At 39.4% G+C, this 22,320-nt stretch overlaps 1 protein-coding gene across 5 annotated transcripts in view; it reads left to right on the forward strand.

Annotated features, from left to right (window-relative positions):
- Positions 1-22,320, forward strand: part of CFAP61 (cilia and flagella associated protein 61) — a 133,896-nt gene that overhangs the window by 23,960 nt on the left and 87,616 nt on the right. For all 5 annotated transcript variants that reach the window (XM_087774675.1, XM_087774674.1, XM_087774672.1 and 2 more), the window contains exons 11-16: positions 3,128-3,167; positions 5,086-5,225; positions 8,786-8,912; positions 9,726-9,803; positions 10,934-11,140; positions 13,803-13,937. In XM_087774675.1, the coding sequence (XP_087630801.1) occupies positions 3,128-3,167; positions 5,086-5,225; positions 8,786-8,912; positions 9,726-9,803; positions 10,934-11,140; positions 13,803-13,937 (727 nt within the window). The remainder of the gene's footprint in view (positions 1-3,127; positions 3,168-5,085; positions 5,226-8,785; positions 8,913-9,725; positions 9,804-10,933; positions 11,141-13,802; positions 13,938-22,320) is intronic.

Consider the following 22,320-nt stretch of genomic DNA (forward strand, 5'->3'; position numbering starts at 1 on the left):
ATCGTAATGACAACTTTCAATGTTACATTTTTAGGACAAATCTGAAAGTGACAGCACCTGCTGTATTTAGGTTGGATTTTTTCTGACCTTTTTCACTTCTTTTACCTTCAGTAATAACTTGCTGAAATTTTCAACCTCCAGCTGCAACTTTCCATCTCTTGTAGGACTGTGTGGACAAAGTTAAGAATTTATTTTTGTTGGAAAACTGCTAGTTGAAATTGTGGAAGAAGGCTACTTCTTCCTCTGAAGAAATGTTAGTTCCAAAGCTGGCTAACTCTGAAAAGAGCTAGATGTTATGGTACTGGTCACCTCTGCTCGTGGGGCAATAAAGCTGTTTTAAACTCTGCAGGTAACTTTTCTCATTGAGAGAATTGATTCAGTTTTCTAGAATCCACTGCAGTAGGGGGAAGACAAAAGCCTTTTATTTTAAAATGATTGCTGCTGCTGACCTTGAACTTTTAGATTCTGGTGGAGTAGAATACATCTATAAATCTGGTTTAGACATTTTTTCCCAAATTTCTCTGCACCCTTAAAGAGAACCTATACTCAATCACATCAGCAAAAGCCTCTCCAGGAACATTGGCCTTTTCTGATCATAAGTGAGCCCTGCTTTTGCTTATAGATCCTAAAAGAAAGATAAAACATGTAGATACTTACAAAAAGTAGACAGACAGAGGCTGAGCACACCCAAGGTCTTCCACACTTTAAAATACATGTAATTTCTAGAGACAGAAGGTGTCAGTAGCAAGGACTTTATCATAGATTATGGGTTTGACAACTGTAGTACCATTTGAAAAAACATCTTTCTACTTGCCGTAGTAGTCGTTGCTGACTGATAACATCTGAACTTACCTGGCTTAAAGGAAATTTAGGAATAAACTTGATTAAGAAGAAAAATCATAACTCCTTGAAAACTAGTTCTATTTATTAAGCTGTTTTGCAATTAAGGAGAGGGCCTACCCAAAGGGATTAAACACTGTGAATCTGCTAGAAATGCAAATACCCTGAGTTACCAAAGCAAAGCAAACACATAGCCTTCTTGGTACATATTTACCGAGTAATATAGCTCGAATTCATTAGAAAGAGAGAGAAATGCAGTGCTAGAAGTCTGTGGTGTACTTAGAAACACTGGTCAATGTACATACGATAGAAAAATGACACTGCAGAGAGTCTGTTCCAGAATGGTTAATTTAAAGACAATCTATTCTAAAATAAAATTCAAGCAAGATAATTATTCTAGAACAAAATAACTTTATTTTAAAATAATACTGAGGTGAGGGACTTGCTCAGGAATGACTCCATTATACTGAAATAGCAGTTCAAAGCAGTGATTTGTAACTAAGTCGGGAAATAACCTCTCTGTAGACTAGTTGAGTTCTCTGCTCATAGCATCTTGCTTTGGATAAGGATCTGTCACTTTATTGCCCTCTTCTGACATTCTGCCCTTCGAATGCACCATTGTTGTTTCTGTTCAAGATATGTTCAGAGTCCTTACTGTTGAACACTGCGGTCTCATCCTTTTTTCCCTGGAGACGTCTCTGGAATAGTTTGGATTCCAAGATGGGTATCTGTGAAGAAGATAGCATTCCTTTCTGAAGACTTCTCCTAAGATGAACACTCATGCAAGATCCTCTCCTCAGAGCTGAGGAATCTGTAAATCTTGGTGTTTTTAACTATTTTGCTTGTATAGTTCCTTAGTGTGCATTTGCTTGATTCACCTGTTTGTAAAAGAAACACTAGAAAAGTGACTATGTCTGAAAGGATGGCATGAGGTATCTTGGAATGACTGTATCTTGGAATCTTGTCCTGAAGGAGTTACTGCTGACCCTGCACAGCACGAATCCAGAAACAGTAGTTTGGTTGAAGCGTAGGTGTCATTGCATCTTAGCCCTCAAGGGAAGCTTACTGCTGGGGAATTTGTGTTACCCAGTAAGGTTGCTAAATGTTTCCATCTCTTAAATCTAGAGCTGTTATGTGGCTTATTAGTGCGTTGAAAGTGAAATGCGAAGGAACTAAATTGCTAGTTTATCTGCAGGTATTTGATACCTTTTTAAGCCCCCTGAAAAATATCTTGCCTCTATTCTTGCGTTCCTTGCTGCGAGAAGGTACTGGATACCAGAGAACAGAAAACTACATTGCAATGGCATTTTCCTTTCCCATGTTTAGCTATTCTATTAACTAGTCATAGTTACGTATTATATAGGTGAATATATAATACCCCAATCCAGATCTGTATTTATAGCTTTTTTAAGTTTTCATTCGATCATAGATATTCTAATTAGAAATTATTTTTCTCTTCGTTCAGTAATATTATTGGTGAAGCAATTAAAGGGAACTTAAGTACAGGTCTGGAGGGAGGAGGGAGTTTATCAGTATTTTTAGATACTATGTATCTATATTGAATTTCTCCAAAAGACACATTTTGTACAGTGGAAAAATATTATTTTATAAAGCTTTGGCATATCTCTGTTTGGGTTTAGTGCTCTTTGATATCCTTACAGGTAGGAGAAACGGGAAGAATTTGTTAGATTTCTCATGTCTTTTTAAACTCAAATGTTGCATTTCACTGTCACCATGGAAAAGAGAGTGGAATTACTCTAAACCAGTAGGTGAGAAGTGGAAAGAAGTAAAGTGTTCAGAAACAATTTAAAAGTATTGATGTTCCTGTTAGTCTGATAAAGTACATTGGATAGGTTTGCCCAGTGGATAGTGACAGAACTCTTGGTACTGGATGTAAATATTGTGGAACATAGCAACAACTGTTTGTAACCTCAGTTCATGTTTGCTGCGTACTAATGCTGCTCTGACAGTCCATGAATGACTTCTGAAAAACACTGGAGTCAACAACAGGAGAGTCAATTTTTTTCCCTTTCAGTGAAGAGCCTAATGTTTTGGTATTATTTCAAACATTCAGGTTTAATCTCGTTAGTAGTGACGCTTTAAGCACTAGAAGTCAATGACGAATGTGCAGCATGCATCATCTGCAGTTGATTAATGATGAACTAGCAGGACTGTCTGATTAGCACTGTGAATAGATGTTTCTTGCAATTATGGGGATGTAAATATCAAAATGTGTAGGATCTGTCTGATATGCACTTTATTTAACAATGTTTACTCTTGGTTGCAGATCGCTGGATTTCTTGCATTATGTTTTCAAGCTTTATCCAGTATGTATAATTAAAGTTTTAAAATTTGTATGGGGGATGGTAGTTTGATGGGATGGTAGTGCAGTTCTCAGCCAGAGTATTTAGATATGATGCCTGAGTAAGTCAGTGACTCGCAGGAGTATACTATGGCTAGTTACCCCAGGCTGAGTTACCCTCAGGAGTTTGACTCCTCTCCTTGGCTGCTTTTGGGCTTGACGTATTGCATACATAAGTCCTTCGTTCATGTTCCATAGGGATTCTTCTGAGATGCAGTTTTAGAAAGCAAATGTTTCAAACCCCTTCAAAATCATGTATGGATCCAAACTGTACCTAAATTAAAAATAAAATCAGGGAAAATACATTAAAGGAGGTGGAGTTAAAGCCTAGAAAACAGCACTGTTAAGGAAATCCATAGGATTTACCTATAGCCTAAACAGTGGCACTGAAGGTTTATGTTTAGGGCAAAGCTAATGTGTGTCAAATAAGGATGTGAATTTACAGCGCAGTAGCTATTTCACGCTAACGCCCTCTGTGATCAATCTTTACCTGAGGTAACAAAGTCCACTGTTGGAGACGTTCTTAATGCACACTGCAGCGTGGTGTAAATTCCACTACCAGTTACTGCATGGTAGCATCCTTTAGAGACAGGTCCTCGTGAGCAGAGATACAGACTTGGCCCTAAATATCAGCATGTTCAAAAATGCTGCTTACACCAAAGAAAGCTCCCAGAGAAAGTGAACACAGGAGAAACGTTTCAAATCTCAAAGTAATTTCTCTGTCCAACAATGCACCTGTCACTCTTTGAAACAAAATGTCACCAGGTGTAGTAAGAAAAACTAATCACAGTGTGCTTAAAGAGGAAAAAAAAAGGAGTGAGATTCGGATAATATCTTTTTCTGCTGAAAAGATGCCATAGAACAATCAGCCAGAGTAAACTGATTAAACATCTTCCAGATGTGTGCTACTCAGGAGTCTCTCAGCATGTATTGTGCTGCGCGAAGCGTCTTTGAGTTGTCAGAGTTCTCCAACATCCCTGTGTGCAGTGAGATTATCTTAAAACGTGTATTCAGTAAAAAGGGATGGGAGAGACTCTGGTGGAAGGGAGTGCTTGAACAGTTTGAATGGATGAAGATATTTGTGGCGTGCAGTTTTACCTCCAGAGGATGCTCTCTTCCATCTGAGAGCATTCAATGGAGATTCCTCTGCACCTCTGCAGCCTTTACACACAGGTCCCTGAACAATTACATTGACTGCCAATACAGTGTCTCTTCTATGCATATGCACCCTGTAATGCATTCATGCCAGCAGTGCCAAATTTGGGACAAGCTGGACATCACTGTGCATATACAAACTTGCATTCGTCAAGTCTACTGTGCATGCGATGCAAAGTCAATCCGTGCGTACACACTGGCTGTTTGTTCAGGATTTTAGGACATGTTCTAGTTAATGGTCTCACTTGGCTGCAAAGGTGCAAAAGATCCCAGACAGACATACGTTGTCCTAAAATTTCACTACAGAAGGATAGTAAGGTAGAAAAAAGGATCTTTTAAGGGAAAATGTTAGCCCTAGAGGTGTGGGCATAGAGATAATGTTCCTACTAGGATGTTCTAAGTCCCTTCCAAATGAAATATTCTGTCCTACTGAGGAAGGAAAGAGGGGGGATTGGGAAAAAGGACTGTTACGGAGTGTCAGGATATTAACTGAGAAGTCTTTGCTATGGGAGCTAAAAGCCCCATTTCTGAGAGCCCACTTAATGTTGGGCTCATCAGTTCCTTTGTGCTGCCCAGGCATCAGGCCATCTCAGAGCAGCACTTGCAGTGTACGGGCGTTGTAGGCACTGCATTCAGTTTGTTTTCTTTGTCCCCTCTAGTCAGCAGCTTTGGTGTAAAGCTTACATTGAGATCACTAAGAGCCTTTACTGTCTGCAAATCTTTTTCAGGACAAGGACTTCTGTGTCATCCTTGTGCCACATCATGTACCAGAGTTCCACCTGATCCAGAGTTTTGTTCGAGTTGTCCCTTCCTGTACTTCCAAACTTGGTCGTGAGCTTTATGTGTTCCACCGTGCGGGATTGCTCAAGTGAGTCATGTGCCTCGTGACAACAAATGATGTACTCTGGGCTATTGATACCGAATATACTTGCATCATCCAACCTAGCACCAGATGGGTATTCCTTTGCTGTCTCGGACCAAGCTGGTATTCTGCACGGTACAGCACAACATCTTGCAAAAATGGTAGCTTAAGTCCCCAAAACAATACAGTTGAATAGCACAGGAGTGTGCCTGGAGCAATTAGGAGCAAAGCTAAATACCTCGGTCTTTAGCAGCGTTACTGCAGCTGCCTTGCTTCCTGTTCTGGAGTGAATCCTAAGCCTACTCAGATTTATCTCCACGCAGCACTATGCTAGACAGCGTAGAAATAGCATTATATTTTCAGTGAAACACAGTAGTTAATGACATGATTTTTAATAAAACAAAAAATTACATAATTAAAAATGTAAAAGCAAGCAGTCTTCTGACTACCAGCATTTATATATAGTTTCCTTTAAGTAAAAACAAAAAGCGCAACAAAATTAATTTAAAATTTGTATATACTGTACTAACTTAATGAAGATGAACATTGGTACGGACAACTGCTTCAAGTTACCTCGGTGTGGACCAAGGCCAATACAGAAACATGGTGCAGTGTTTGGCCCTTTGGAGTTGGGGCAGGTTGCATAAGACTGATACTTGAAAGCCTGGTGTAGATTTAGTTCTTGGAAACATGGTATAACTCTCTTAAGAGAAATTTCTGGAACATGCAGAACACAGCAGTAACCTCATTGTTGAGTATCTATTTTATATGATTTCTCTTATTTTTTTGTGTTGAATCATTTATTTCATACCTTTCAATTTCTGTGATACTTTGAAAGCTTCTGTAGTCTGGAATACTGTGAAATGGTACACAGCCTCTCTTGCTATGACTTCTGTTAGGTGGTATGACTTTTCCAGTGCTTTGTTCGTATAACGAGCCTATACTGGCCCAAACACCGAGCTTAAACTGTGGCAGAGTTAGAGATTTTCTGGGGTTTTTTTGTCTTAATGTAGCTAAATACTGCGTGGCTTCAGAGAAATACTTCCGTTTTAATTGCATACTTAATCACCTTTGATGGTATACAAATAGCTCATGCAGGGACTGGCCAGCTACTCTTGGACCTATGCAGAAGCTTTTTACCATGGGATGGAATTGGGCTTCTGTGTGCTATGTAAGAATCCAGCTGGCTGAAGAGAAAGCCACTGGAGTAATTCCTGCTAATCTCAGTCACAGCTGTTCAGTAATCCACCGGTAGGATTGGTAGTCATACATCCTCTTGTGATTTTGGTCAGAATTAAACTTGTTATCAAGGTTTTTAGAAAAAAACCCTTACAATTCTGATTAAATTGTGCATATTCCAAATGATACCAGGCCTTCCATAAAAACAGAATAGGGTCATTAGTAGCATTTTCCAAACCCCGCCTGCAGCTGTGCAGGGAAGTAAGGAAAAACAGCCTTTCATTGAGGTTCAGGATCAGAAAAGCTATGGAAGAAAGCAGATGAAGCTTTTGGAAAGTCTTTGAAGAACAAAAAACTCGGTGCACAACAGCAGATACTCTCTTAGATAAAGCCAAAATATGCAAAAGTAAAAGATCAATATATTGTACTTGGACCAAGGGCTTTCGAAAGGCATGTAAGTGAAAAGGAAGTCACAGAAAATGGATTAAAAGAAAAACAGGGGTAAGAAGATGGGAATATGAAGACATGAAAGGGCAAAATCAGAAGAGGTGCAGGCGCAAAATGAGATACTGATTAGTAAAGGTTGTAAAAGGAATAAGAAGTGTTAAGTACACAAAAAGCAAGAGTGCAGCAAATGGAAGTCTAGGTCTGCTACTTAAGAGTGAAGGAGAAAAAATAACAGATGACAAGGCATAGGCTGAAATGCTTAATGGATACTTTCCCTCAATTTTCACTAAAAAGCATAATAATAATAATAGCATCCTGGTCTCTGAGCAGTCAAAGGAACTGGGCACCTAGAATGAGTTAATTCATTACTGGAAGAGAAATGAGCACAGACCTTGGATAGTCCTTCCTACTATTTCATACTCACAGTGGATCTGGTGGTTTTTATCTTTTTAAAAAACAGTTTCAAGCTTTTGCATGTTCTGTGTTTTTTCTCATTGTAAAAATGTAGTTAATTAGTGGCACAACTGCCGCCTTCTGGATGTGGGTGGGGAGAAAAACTCACGTGCTGGGCTCAGTGGAGTGGCAGGCAGATAGCACGCGCCTGGGCTGCAGAGCGAGCCATACGGCTGGTCTTGCTGACCATCATCCTCATCGCTTGCTTGGTCTTGTAATTGACTGTGTGGAAACACGTGAACAAATGTGGGAACTAAGCTGATGCTCACTTAGAAGTTCAGGATTAGTTTGTGATTTAGTAATAAAATGTGTGCTTTTGAGCACTCAAATAATCGAGTTGAAAATGATCAGTGAGATTGAGCTGTGAAATTTCCCATAACATATCAGATATTTGATAGTTTGTTTTTAAGGTACTAGGGCTATTCATTAAAACCATGTTCCACAAAATCAATCTCAATGTGACTGACTTAGGCTGAAGAATAGCACATGTTTAAATGGAAAACAAGAACAGGAACAGAAATTATACTACGTGAACTGCAGGGTTTTTAACTGTGGGTGAAAACTTAATTCTTGGAAATTAAGTTGTAATTCAGTTCATTGAACAGCACTCTAAGTCTTTATTATATGAGCCTTGTTTAACCAGGAAGGGTTGATGCCTTTAACTGACAAGATGAGAGAGTTCCTCAGCTGCTGTAGGCTGTCACTGTGAAGTAATTTTTTTCATAATTAGTGGGTGGGAAGATGTTTTATAACAGAGTGTATAAACTAGAGAAGTGCCAGGATATTCCTGTCTGTAGCTAACATATTGCTGGTTGTATACATTGCACAGATGTTTTTAGACCTTGTCACTGTTGTGTGATTACTAATTGGCAATCTTAAGGTTATCAGAGGCATTTTGTTCATCTAAGTTTAGCCTCGTGTATTACTATTTGAAGAACAGAGGCCTAACACAAATGTTAGTAATTTGTTCTTGTTGGAGAAATTGATGTTACTGCCTTTCTTTTGTACCACATCCAAGAATGACAGTTGGCTCTGTTGCTTTTATTTTCTCGCTTTCTCCTTTTTTCTTATCTTTCTGTTTCTTTTCTTTCTTTTTTTTCCATGTGTGTCAGTGTGCGGTTATGGATTATACTTTAATTTTAAAAGACTCTTTGCCTCCTTTCTCTGCTGGCTCTTATATGAAAATCAGGCGATGTCTGTGGTTATAGCTAGCCGTTGCTTTGTGGGATTGGGCTGTAGGTGCATAAAGGCTGAGTGTTTAGTAGCAGGTAAAGCAGCATTCTTGAGTTGTCTTAAGTAGATGTGTGATCTTTTATGTAATCATGCAGTAAGTTAATATATGCATTTGGAACAATAGTCATATAGCAATACATTTCAACTTCTAAAAGATGCGTTCGGTGCTTGTGGAAGGCATGTGTTTTAAGTATGGGAATTGTCATCTTTAATTTGTCACAGAGTGAACTTTTACTCTTTTCCTTTTTTTATAGGTCATTTAGTGTAAGAAGGGCAACAACCAATGACCTGCTTGGTGTCAAAATGCTCATTAAAACCCTTAGCTTGAATGAAAGTATATTGAATGACTTAAAGATATTTACTCTGGCTCGCAGGGATCCAGTGAGTATTTGTTGCAAATATAAGAGAATGGGTAAATACGTGCAGAACTTTACTAAATTACTCTAAACTAGTATAATATATATATATTTATACACACTATATAGGTACTCAAGTCAGTACCAACAGTTGGTATAGGCCGTATTCAGCCTGACTTGATAGTTAGTCTAACCTGTGGCCTATACCAACTATGCTCTTCTTTGGAGACACCTCAAATGCAGGGACAGAAGCAGGCTGGATGCATTTTTTGGCCACCCACAGCCTGATTTGCATTGTTGCTTTTTCTTGCATGCATGTCTGGTTGTGTGATGAACATGTACTTGTGTTCTGTCGCGTGATGAGGGCCTCTTTCTCGCTCCCATAATGTGGCCAGACATATGCCCATCAGACAGTAGGGAACATCTGCATTTTTGTTGTGTGATGGAAAATGCTGCATAGACAAAAAGACAAGCACTGTTGTTATCAATCATACAGCTCTAGGGAAATCCATTTTATACAACTTTTGATGGAGAATATCTGTTTTAATTAGTATTCTTTCCTACAATCAGAACTTAACCCAGGACTAAATTAGTGGCTGAGCCTGTAGCACTCCTGTAGCAGCTAGATCCTAACTGAAACTTTAGTTCAGTAGAGTTCTGCATGGTCAAGAGTCCAGCCGTATACACTGTTTAAACACTATGCCTTGAGTTAAGGAAGAGTGGTTAAATTGGGGTAGTATGTAGAACGCATGCAGGGAGGAAAGTATTGTAACTGTGATCGTGTGGTGAAATACACAGGTATGATTAAAAATGTGCATATGTTGCTTTTGCCTTGCAGGATGGGACCCCAGTGCAGGCTTTCATAGCAGAAGTTTTGGATCAAATAGTTGGCATTTCTGTTATTAGAGATGAAATGGTAAAGTCTATTTCTGTGTTGTATGAAAACTGTAACACTTGGCCCTCAACAGTAAAGGCTGAGTTTGATGCTTGCCACAGTACATGTGCCTAACAAAGTATATGTAAAAGATACTACTTCTATACACTTTCTTTCTCTCTTTCCTGACTGTGTAGACTGTGTTATTTCCCTTCTCATAGATACTGATTGACACAGATTAAAAAAAAAATCATCCTGTTATTTGCAAGAAGCTGCTGATGCGTTCTGAAAGTATGCCTCCTACATGTCGTCTTGGTTCTTTAGCACAAAGCCATTCTGCCTCTAAATGTTTGTAATCCCTTATTTTGCCCCCTAATTTCCAAAGTCAATAAGCAGTTTTGCCACACGTACTGCAAAGAGTAGTAGTTGTCCGTCTAGATTTGCTTTTTTAACTGGATTCTGAGTATTATGAATCACACACTTCAAAACAAATAAAAAGCATATGCTCTAATGGAGTACACAAAAAGACAATATTGCGCATTCTTCTTGAAAAGTAAACGTTCTTTAAGGCTTACTTCTGTGGCATTCTGCTATTACTGAAAAGGTAAATTTTAGTGTTCAACAGCTGTAATGCTCAGTTTTTAAAACAGAGTAGTCACTCCTATTTTAAAAAATAGAGATTGAGATAAGAGGATATAGCAATTTCTCTTGAGTGTATAAATGTGCAAAAATCTCAGCTTATCACTTCAATGGGGAGGACTTGTTGGAGGCCATTTCTTGCACAGCTTTTCTCTGTAGAATTCCCTTTTTTCAGTTTAAGTTTTGTGAGAGCACAATCTAGGCGTCTGTGTTGAACTCAGCAAAACAGTTTTATCTGTCTTCCCCCTCAAATGTCTAGTAGCCTGTGTCAGACATTGTTGTGAAAGGGTCAAATATGCATTCCCTGTAAAGAAAGGTGGGCAAACTGCAAGAATAGATTTTGATACAGTGAAGAGATTTTCAAGGAAAATGTTTATTCAGTATGCCTTAATTGAGAATAACTCTCAAAGGCACTTAATTTCAGTGTTCGAATTTAGTTCCTCAATTGATAGAAAGCACCTCATTGGCACTTGCTAAAATATTGTAAATGTAGTTGTTTCATAACTGCTGGATTCCAAATTCTTATTTTCCAGGATATTGAGTATATTCGATCGCATTACAACATTGAAGATTTTATTAATTTTAATCACCACCAGCAAGAGGAACATGGACACCTTTACCACTTTGTCTTAAATCCTATATTTCGTCACTATACAAAACACTTTCTGAAGGAGATTCTTCGCTTGGCCCACAAATCTTCTCTTTACTATCCTATTTATCTGCAGTTTGTGGAAGGCAAGGTAAGAAGAAAGTTATTTGGGTTTCTTTTGTATTAAATACTGTGACCTTTGCTCACTTTATTTTTCTCTTTGCTTCTGTGAATGACTGTAAACAAGAATTTTCTTATCAACCTGCAGCAAATTGTACTTTCCTTTCTTCTTGCATGATATAACGTGCTCCCACGGACACAGCCGTTGCGTAGGAGGGTTAGTCCGTAGCACGCTCAGTAGCGCGTCTGAGTCCAGACTTACCCAGTATCTTCAGGAAATGTGGAGGAGCAGAAGTTTGAAGTGCAGTTGGCCTTGGCTCTTGACCTAGTCTGTGAAGAGAGAGAAGCTCCTCCTAGGGGGTGGCTCCTTCTGAGCTGAGTCACTCTTTGCAAATGTCTGTTTCTCAATTGAATTTAGAGAATCCTAGGGCAACTGCTCTCTAAATGTAGTCAGATGTCTTTAGTTACACACATTGGTATGTTGCCCTGGGAGCAGCACAGCAGAGGAATAATTTGTTTGCTGCCTTCTTACTTGTTTCTGAGAGAAGTATATCTGCTTCTTAGCCACGTAGGTTCGTCTATGGCTGTTGCCTTGTGCATTGTGTCAGCCCCTGCCATAAATGTGCTGTAGTTCTGACAGTCAGGTTTCTGCCCTTTCCTGCCTGTTCCCGATAGATCGGTTCTAGGATAAAGTATTCCCACTCCTGCCTAAGTAGGACCACGTGTCTGAGTTGTAAGCTGTAGTTTGGGTTTGACTTTGTGTCTTGCCCTTGTGTTGGATGTATAGGTGAAGAAACAAGAAACTCGCAACTCCTCAGCTGAGGAGACCAACATAATAGTTTTTTACTGAATTGCTTTTAACACGCGAATACACCCGGTATATCTTTGTCACTTGCAAATCAGTTACCAAGCAGGTTTTAAAAGACAAGGTACAAAGCACATATAGTAGCTTTATATTTAACAATAATTTGTATTTCCTGTCATAGTTTAATAACAGAACCTGATGAATTGTACTGTCCCACATACTGCCACTCAGCTGCATAATGAATTTGGAGAGGTACCAGTATTTGTTTAGATTCAGGACAAAGTGGAAGGTGGGGAAGAAAAAAGGAATGATGTCACTGGGCATGACGTAGCATGAGTAAACACATGGGGACAATGTCAAAAACACATCCAGGTGGTTTATAAGAACTCTTCAGAAGTGACTTAGGTACTCTGTGTTTCATCAAAAGTCAGTGGGACCTAGGCACTTCATTGTCACACCTAATGCTGTGTGAGAAAATCCATTTCTGGGAAGAATGTAGTTCATGGAAGCAAAATAAGATTCTTTCAGAAATACTCATCTACGTGTCTTGTCATCAGTCTCATGTCAGAAAAGGGAACACAAGGTAAAATGTTCAAACATGTCAACTCATTGATGTGTAGCCATCTACAGCTACTATCTGGCACAGCCTAATCACCTAGGCCGCTGCCAGCATTCAGGGAGGAAACGCAGTGCATCCAGAGGGCAGTTCATCCATCACTCAGAGCTGCCTATCTTAGGATGGAAAGAATTGCCCTCTGGAGATGCTCATCTCTAACTCTGGGGGGTGTCTGCATGGCTAGCTAAAGGAGGCACCTAGCTTTTAGATGATGACTGAGATGAATTCTGTCCTCAGTGATTTCAGTGTTTTTTGCAATCACCGCTGTTTTTAACGTAGGAATTTTGACAGGTTAGGCATAGGTACATTTTCAGAAGGATGTTTTTTTTCCTGCTTCTCCAGTGTGCACTTTTGGGGCGTTTTACTGAGTGTTCTCTTGAGGAACCCATGTCCTTGCGTAGCATTAGGTTCTTGAATTCTTGAGGCACTTACAAAAATGTGGTTTAATGGCAGTGGATGGAAGAGAAAAGGTAAATCTTACTAATGATTCCAGGTTGGTGCGTTTCCAGGCTACAGAGTTCCTTTAAGTTACTTAAGCTAATCATTGCTTTCTAGTAAGTGGTAAATGTGATATTTACTCAATTCTCAACATAGTAACATCAAGTTTTTTCAGTGTTTGTGGATGGAATGGTACTTCAGTGTAATTTAGTTTGCATTAATGTTCATTCTCTATTTCCTGTAATTCTCTTTTTCCTTTTATGTCATAAGTTATGACAGAGCCAGTCATGCTGTAATAAATGGAATATAGCTATTTCTAATGATCCATGCTATTCACATTAGCATTAGGGCTTTTGTTCACTTCAAGTTTATGCTGGTTTATTAACATTTATCACTTGCATGAAATTGACATTTTAGTTGGTATAGCATTTTTATATAAATTCATAACCGTTCTTTGCCAAACAAGCAAAGGTTAGCAGTAAGCAGATAACATAGCTTAATGAGGTCAAATCAAGCTGATTCATGATCACTATGGAGAAAAACATCCTCCTGGGGAAAATACTTGTGCTGAAAAATCCCATAAACCAAACCACTTGTTTATCTGTCATTCCCACAGAGATAGTAATGTAATTACTCTCATAATTATCTTCATTAGTGTCAGGAATTATCTGCAATTCATTCCTCTGCTCTGAGTATGTTTGTTTATTTGCTGATTTTTCTCTCAGATTTAGCCAACAGAGCTAAGAATTTTGTATTTGCAAAGCCATACAACAGACATCTGTGAGGCACTGCTCTGACATTCTCTCTGCTGAAATATAGATCGCTGTCTTTCAGTTTCAGAATCCCTGTGCCCATTCCCTGACATCTGCCCTTCATTACATGGTTCCCGTGCGACCAAGACGACAGATTGTCTATCCTCTGGAAGAGCTTGGCATAAATGCTCCATCAGAGCAGGTCTCCAAGGATCAGGTGGGTAACAGAAGCAGCAGCAGGCAAGAGGCATAGTGCCAGCTAATGCAGGGTTTGGCAGATGGGATGGCATTACCATCTTAGTGTTGATAGGTTGCTTCTTAATTACATTGAACATGGTGTCCATACCCTTACAATCCCAGCTTTGCTTCTGCACGACCGTTGCTGCTTCTGAGCTTGAATTTCAAACGCAGTACAAACAGCAATCACTGAACTATAATGCTGACATACTAAATGCTTATGCTTTAACGATATTTTTTCATGACATTACTTTCAAACTCGCAGCACATTTTAAATGTTCTGACTTAGTGTTCAGCCCTTCTTCCCAGTAAGTTTTTGGTTTTTTTTAGGTATTATGCTCTGCAAGTGGAAAAAGACAATGTCATGCTTCTGACTATTTCTGTAGAAATTGCTTAAGTCAATTGTATTTTTCAGTCCCAAAGTCAGGTTTCTTCCATGCACAAGATTACCCTCAAAGAACACTTCAAAGTATCAGGAATGATTTAACAGCAAAGGAAGAGATGGTTTTCACTACCAAACAGTTTTTATTTGCATAGCACTCATGCAGTCTAGAGGTTCTAAACCAAAAGTCTCTTTAAATTTTCATTTGTTAAATAACTTATACCTTCTTCTGTCTTATGTTTTTAAGTAGCTAAAATTTGATGTAGAGATGGTTCCTCAAAGAGTAACTAGCGAAGCTGAAATATTAGGAAAACTGCCATTAGTGATGGATACTCTCAGTAGGTAGCTGTAATTTCCTAAAGAAACATAATTAGGGAGCTTTATGTCTGTCTACTAACTTCCAGTTGGCTGAGATGGGCTCCCATATAATATTTTTAGTGCTGTCCTTTTCACAGTTAGTAATTTTTGGCATCCAAAACTCTTAATTAGGCAGCAGTTGGCAAAGCAAAATCCAGAACATGGCTGAGGCCATTGAGGCTTTGTTGAACAGTCTTCCCTCAACATGCGCATCCCTGCCTTCCTCTTCTCTGCAGAATAAACTATCTGATGCTTTTCTTTAAACTATTTCATGTTTTATCTTTAAAATGAACTTGTTGCTCCCTTACTAGAAGAGCTCATCTTAGAGTTTTTGTTGGAGCTAGAAAATCACAACTTCCTCAGTTGAGAGATTTGCAGATCTGTTGTCTGCTGTGTTCCCAGGTTCTTCCTGAGGGTTTCTGAGAGTTGCAGGTAGTGAGATAATTGTTTAACATTTCAAAAGTTTCATGAATTTCTATTTAATAAAATGTGTGAGATTTTCACTAACAAAGTTTTGCTGAAAAAAATGAAGGCTAACCACTGTGTAAGTATGCATGCATATGCACCAGCGTTAATTATAGATTTTTGACAGACTGTGTTCTATAAAAACTGACATCTGGGGTTGATCCCGAGGTGGTAACTTGAGGATAAAGCTGGTTCGCTACTGCTGCCTGTAGTTTTCTGAAATACCAAGAATTTGAAACCATACAAAGCTAAATTGACTCTTCTGAGTGAATGAAATGACCTTTGGCCACCGTACGCTGGGAAAGCTTTATAGCTTAAGAGGTTACCTACCATAGAGGACTGAGTGTACTCATGAAAGTAAGAAGCTGCTGCTGCTTTCAGATCTTGGATGTTTTGTTAGCTCTGGTAGTAGCCAGGCATAAGGCGTTTGCCCTGTCTCTAATGTGTCAGGAGGAAGATTGATTCCCCTCAATCTTGCTCTTCCCTGCAAAATCCTGCAGCTAGGTTGCAAATAAAATGAGGTGTGTTTTATAAAATTAACCAAATTTCAATAGGCACAAAATTATTATACTTCTGTGTTTTTGTAGCGATGGAAAGGCCTGCTCAGACACTCAAACAGAAAGACACAATCCATGTTGCAAAGAGCAAAATATCCCACCAAGGAGTTAAATGTGACAACTCTGCAAAATTGAAAGGCTCAGAATTGTCACCTTTAAAAATACCGTGAGACGAGGTGAGACGCAGTTTGGTCGCAGAAGATGCTAGCAGGCTAGGAAGTGAGGTAAAAGGGAGATGGAAAAACAACGTCGTAAGGAAAGCGTGGAGAAGAGGGAGAAAAGTGAAAGGCAGACAAAGAGGCTGGAGTAGGAATTAGTGGGAAGTTGTCTGAGGCAAGCACCTGGATAGCGGTAAGGAGAAAATGTCTGCTGTCATCTTTGTTATGGTGGTTTTAAACAAGATAGGGGCAGGATCTTAAAAGCTTTGGGCAAGCAGGGATTCCAGGTAGTTGAGACAGCTCCTCCTTTCTTTATCACACTTCTCTATTCTCACTTGCCAAGCTTGTTTTAGCTGAGGGGGCTCTGCCTTCTCGTACTAAAAAGCACTTCTTTCTGACGTTAACTCATGCCTGCTTTGTTCCTGAAAGCTGGAGGACAGGTGGTTGTTGTAATTATTCTTTTAGACAGCTCTGCAGTGATGGCAGGATTTTTTCACATAAACTATGATACAAAGATTGTAAATGCAAGTCAACTTCAGAAATGTAAAATTTTCATTTGACTGCCTGTCCTAATTAATTGCTTGAGTATCTATTGCTTATGATGGAGATAATCGTAACGAAATTCTTGCTTTGATACCCATAAGATGCCCCTTGATATCTAGCCATCAACATCTGTTTCTCATCTGCTTTTTCAGCTTTCTGACTTCCTCTTGTTCCAGCCTTTTTTGAGCTATCTCTCTCCTTTTCTTGCTGCAAAATTTATTTTTCACCAGTGACAGCTTGGGGCTCAGCAGCTCAGCCATTCAGTGTCTAAGCACAGCTCTTGATTTGTGCATATATATCTCTGTAGGCCATTAGTGGCTTGGTATCTTAGAGAGCACGCACAGTGGGAGCCCTGGGGCTCGATCAGTTTGTGTATCTCTTTAATATGTTCCAGCCTACTTGTGAGCATGAAGAGATTCACTCATAAATATTGACCCAGTACAGATAACTCAACCAGGACCCACAAGGACTCTTTCCCGTTTCCTTCCTCCAAAGCCAGAAGCGAAAGCAGCAATCTAAATCAGAAAAGCTTTGCCCTTAGCCAGTTCCCATGCATTGCCAATCCAGATGGATCTCGGCTGTGCTGGAGAGCTGTTTTCCTGCAGCTCTGGATCGGTTGTTACAGACAGATGAGCACCAGAAATGTTAAGTCTGTGGTAACTTGTTCTCGTTGTCCCTCTGTCAAATCTCTCTATTTACTGCAGTGTCTGGAAAAATCAAAAAGGGGAACCGCGTGTGCCGCCCTGCCACGGGTTCTTGGCCTGCTCGCTCCTGCTTCTGGCAGGCAGCATGAGCTGTGTTTTGTGGTGTCTAAGAAAGCATAGGTCCTTTTTCTTGTAGTCTCTCTGGGAGAGCTAGATGTAAGGTAGAGAGATTTACTCTTAAAATCCAGAAATTTATCATATAAAAACATAACTTACCATTACCTGAACGACTATTTAACTGCAGGTTTCCAGCCACCCTGTTCTCCCTGTGTCCCTGTGATATTTCCCTTGGTTCGATATTGTTTCTAGTTTGAGCCAGGCTTTTGATTTGTGTTGCCTCTTTGCTTATCATTCAAATGACTATGACTCCGAAGAAATACAGAGTTTAGGAGCTTCTACCCATTCTTCCACTCTGTTGCCCAGCCTTTTTATTAAAGTTTTGCATAGGTTTTAAGGCAACCACAGGTTTTTTCACTCTCTCTCAAATGACAACTCTGTGCTGCTTCCTCTCTGCATCAGAAGACCTGTCACTTCCCAAGCAGTGGCTCTGCCCTTCCTGAAGGGCTGCAAATTCTTATGAACATAGTAATATCTTCCTGTAACAGTCACTAATGACAGAGTACGTCTTTATCCCGCTCCTGGAGATGGCAAATACATTTTGCTGATTTGCTGTGTCCGTTCCTATGAAATTCTATCTCCCATTGCTCTACTGAAGAGATGTGGATAAATCGGGTGAGGATTGACTGAGAAGGCACAGAGGGGGGAGGCATTAAACTCCCTTGTCTCCCATTGCAGCCCTCTGGAATGGCACAGATGCTAATGGTCTTTCTTACGTCTAGTCCTGGAAGGGCCCAGACTTCGGGATGCCTGTTTGGGCTGTGCCTCTGCAGCAAGCGTATCGGAGGTTCCACGTATTAGCTCTAAATTGCATCAGGCCATACATCTGCCATGCTCTAGGGTTTCATGACACAGGCCCGAAAAAGCTCCTGTCTGCTCATTAGTTCAAACACTTTCTACAGCTGTTCCAAATCAAAAGGAAATATCTGATTTTTTTTTTTGTATTCTGAATCAGTAACCAGTATTGAAGCGCCAATTGGCAGAAGATCCAAAGATTCAAAATCTTAATTCCCACAGTGTTAAAACAGATTAGATTATTATTGTGTTTTGCACATCTGTCAGTCATTTCAGGCATATTACACTGAAAAACAGTTGGTTACAACAGAATACTAAATATCTTATAAAGTGCTGCTGGCCTTTACGGTGCATGTAATTATTGGTGAAGTAGAAAACTATAGATAATTAAATAATTTTTAATGATATCTTCATAAATAAACAATTTATAAACTTGTTTGCTTTCTCACCATCTGGGAGCATTCTGTTATCCATCTGCTTCATGTAATTATCAATAAAAGGGAAGAATAGGTGATATAATTAACAAGAATAACTGATCCACAATGAAGAACAAAAATGTCACACATCTGTTGAATTATTCTCTTGTTTCTGCCCTTTCATTATTATTCATGCTGTTGGGTTTATTATATTTTTTTTATTTCATGGTTGCATTCAAGCTGTCAGGTTTTATTTCACAGTTTAGAATTGTTTTTTCTGCCACAGCTCATAAAATGAAGGCAGAGCAATTATTAAAGCATTGCAGAAGCCCATACAGTGTTGTATAAATTTATTTAAAAAAAAAAAAACGAAACCCAAACCAGCACTTTCTCAGTTGATTTTGTACTTCTCAAGTGATGCTACAGATGCATTACAGCAAACGTTTAAATCGGGACAAGAAGTAGTGAGTGAAGGAGATTCAGGCAAAAGCCCAGCTTTGCGTTCTCTGAGCTAGCCGACTTTAAACTTGTTTGAGTGTTGAGTGCTGCCAGGATGGCCGGATAGATGTCCGGGAAATGGCTTGGGGGAGGAATGCCTGTACAGCAGTGAGTTCTGTACTCTTCGGTGGCTGTGATTTCATTTCTGGGTGATTACACAGTGTGCTTTCTCAGCAGTCCTTTATTTAAAAAAAAAACACAAACTTCCAAACAAAAATAACTTGTGTTACATCCTTTGACCTGCTATTGGAGATCATAAATTTTCCTCAAGAAACGGAGTTGGGAGTTGGTTTACCTGACTGAAAAGCACACAGAGGACCTTATCAGGGTAAATACTGTTTTGAATGTGAAGAAAAGACCTCACGTATGCGGAACTCAGTAACGCAGTGCAGGAAAACGTGCCACCTTTTGTTCTGAGCAGTGCTATCAGCTCTGGGAGGTGGTATCCTCCTGCTCCTTCATGCTTGCATTGCTTTACAGGTCCTGTGAATTGAACTGTTGTCACTAAAATGGTGAAGTCTGCTTAACTCGTATGTAACGAATTAGTCTTATTAATAGCACTAGCCTTTTTTCTTCAAAAGAGGGTTTTTCCTTTACCGTTTTGAGCAAAACTTTCAATGTCTTCTTTTTCCCTCAAAGTAGTCGTGGAGCTTTCGCTGTCACATTATCAGTGGTGTACTGTTTTGCGAACGTGCAGCCTGTGGACTCCACGGCTCTCTGGACCATCTAGAAGGGGCTTGCAAAAACGAGGGGCTAAGCAGGCCTATTGTCCATATTCTTACGTTGCCTGCCTGTAATTCTGCATTGCCGCATGAAACTGTTCAGGGTCAGAACATGAGAAAAGGCTGAAAACTTGCCCTTCTGTTTGTAGTCTGGGAAAAATGGAAGCTTAACCACAGAAGAATTGGTAAATGTGAATGTAAGATTCAAAAAGAAATTGGAATACAAGGCACTGCTGACTTAATGATAGTTTTCAGTGCCAGTATGCGTGTAACTTTATGTGTTTATTTGATTCCACGCTGATGCTCATGGCAAGTGCTATGAATAAATGGCTTGAAAGCAAATAATGTTTTAAAAAAGTAAAATGAGAGGAAATACTTAAGACTTATAAAATATTTTTAAACACTACATCATTGCTTTTAGAGTAATCTTATGACTGGTTTCATTGAGGTGTATGTTCACACCTCTTCTTTGTATTGCAGAAGATACTCAAATGGGTTGCAAGTGTAAGTACTGTCCTGGACTATTCTCTATTAAGTGAGCTTTTTATGTCTGTTGTAAAGTTACAGGACTTTAAAATAGAATAAAATGCGTCCTGTATGTTTCCCATGGTTTCTAAAAAAACCAACCAACCAAACAAAATGTGGCTATCAGGTAAAACTGAAAACAAACCTAAAACATTTTCAAGCATGACAAAAATTTTCACTTTTGGGGCAGCTTGTTTAAAAAGGAAAATAAAACAGATATATATGGGTGTTTGCAGAGGAAAGTCTCCTTTAGATGTAAGCGTCTCCCCCAGCAAACTCTTGAGGCATTTCACTCTCTAGCTTCTACTTATGTTTAGGCCAGCTAATTAGAGGTTGCCCTAACTCTTACTTGTATGTTAGTGTCTCTGTGTAGTTGGGACATATCTGACTACACCTTCCTCAATACTTCTTACTGGAAAAAACTGAACAGGATCTTGAATGTTTTGGATCAGCAGCCCAGACTGAGCATAATCCCTTACCTTGACCTGTCAAGGAAGAGGAACAGAAAGGGCTCGGAATCAACGTACTGACAGTAACACCTTGCTGCCAAGGTGGAGGAAGGCAGAGGAGGAGGAAGGAACGTTTGCAGCACATGGCTGCCAAGTCCCACCTAGTCTGGAGAGTGCAGCTAGAAAAACTTAGCTCAGTTGCTTGTAAAAGATGATAAACACAAAGAGTTAAAATAAGGAGATTTTAAAACATGAGGGGAAAGGCTGTGTACGACAGAACACTCTGTTCTGAACAAGCAAAGCTCTGCTTGTAACTGAACAGTTGAAAGAAATTGAGGGAGCAAGGCGTTTTCTGCCTTATGCATCCAAAGAGAAATGTCAAGGAGGTGGACAGGTACAGACACAAGTACTATAAAGCAGCAAAGCCTCCGCTTTGGAGTGTGTGCCCACCCGAAGTGCAAATGTGTGCAAGAGCACATCTTGGTGCAGCTCCTGGAGCTGCAGTGACCGGGAAGTATCCAGTCCCCATCGAGGTCTGTGTGCATTACCACAGAAGCAGGTAGCCGTGCTTCTGTAGATGCCTTCTCTCCAACTGTACTCCGTAACAAAAGTTGAAAGAGCACTGAATTACTAAGAGTGGTTAAGAAAAGCTGTTGGTGCTATTTTACTTTATAGCTGTCTGCCTTGTAGCAAAGTGTATTCTGACTTTGTAGAAAATCTGTAGTAATAGGAGGTTTCTCTTTGGCTCAGTTTCAGTTCTGTATGAATTCAGTTGAGGCACTGGAATATACTGGAAGTGGCTAAAATGCAGAAGGTTTTTGATGGAGTTTTTTTTAATCGTTAAGACTCTACTCGGATAACAAGAATAAATATAGCAAAGAGAGCCTAGGTAGGATGGGCAAGAGAATTCCCTGCTTTTTAAATATCAAGATTCACGTATCAAAGTTAAAACAGAAGCATTCCTACGTGTTATAATTTGTATATGAACACATTGGTATTGCAAACAAAGGCTCGGGGTGTGTAGTTTTCATTTAACCAGGCAAGTAGAATTAATTTTTAAAGAAGTAACTGTTGCTTAAGATGCTATTGTGTTTGAGTAATGAATTTTTAATGCTTTTGTAGTATGTGCATGGATTAAAATCCATTATTTATTGTACCTCCACTTGGTTGGTAAAGGTGATGATTTTATAGCACCAGTAGTCATGCAAACACAGTCATTCTGAACTGATGGCTGATAATAAATTTCCTTACTGTAAATGTCAGTGGGTTTTTTGTGTTGCTGCCATTACATCTTGTTTGGGAGGTTGAATATTACACAATTATGGGAGGCACCAGATGGCATCATTAACAGAAATGCTCTGAATGTTTACCACTTATGTGCATGTGTGAAATTAAAAGTAAGATGACCTATCTTTATTTTGAAAGCATGGTGTCAGTACTATACAGGTGTTAAAGACATTTGCAGCAAACTGAAATAGTCATTTCTGCTTAAAAACAGCTCAGGCTTGTTTTAAGCTTTTTCAAAGCATTTTGTAGATTGACTTTGGAAGTAGCGTAATTCCAGCGCCTAAGGAGAGCGTAGATATTTTTTCCGCAGAAAGGTAATGCTCACTATTCCAAAATGGAGAACCACAGCTGCTGTCACTAAAATATGACTCTAGAGTAAGCTGCAAAT

Source organism: Nipponia nippon, unplaced genomic scaffold (genome assembly GCF_047370975.1).
Source record: "Nipponia nippon isolate SJK-2023a ecotype South Korea unplaced genomic scaffold, ASM4737097v1 scaffold_4, whole genome shotgun sequence".
In the NCBI taxonomy this organism is placed as follows: Eukaryota; Metazoa; Chordata; class Aves; order Pelecaniformes; family Threskiornithidae; genus Nipponia; species Nipponia nippon.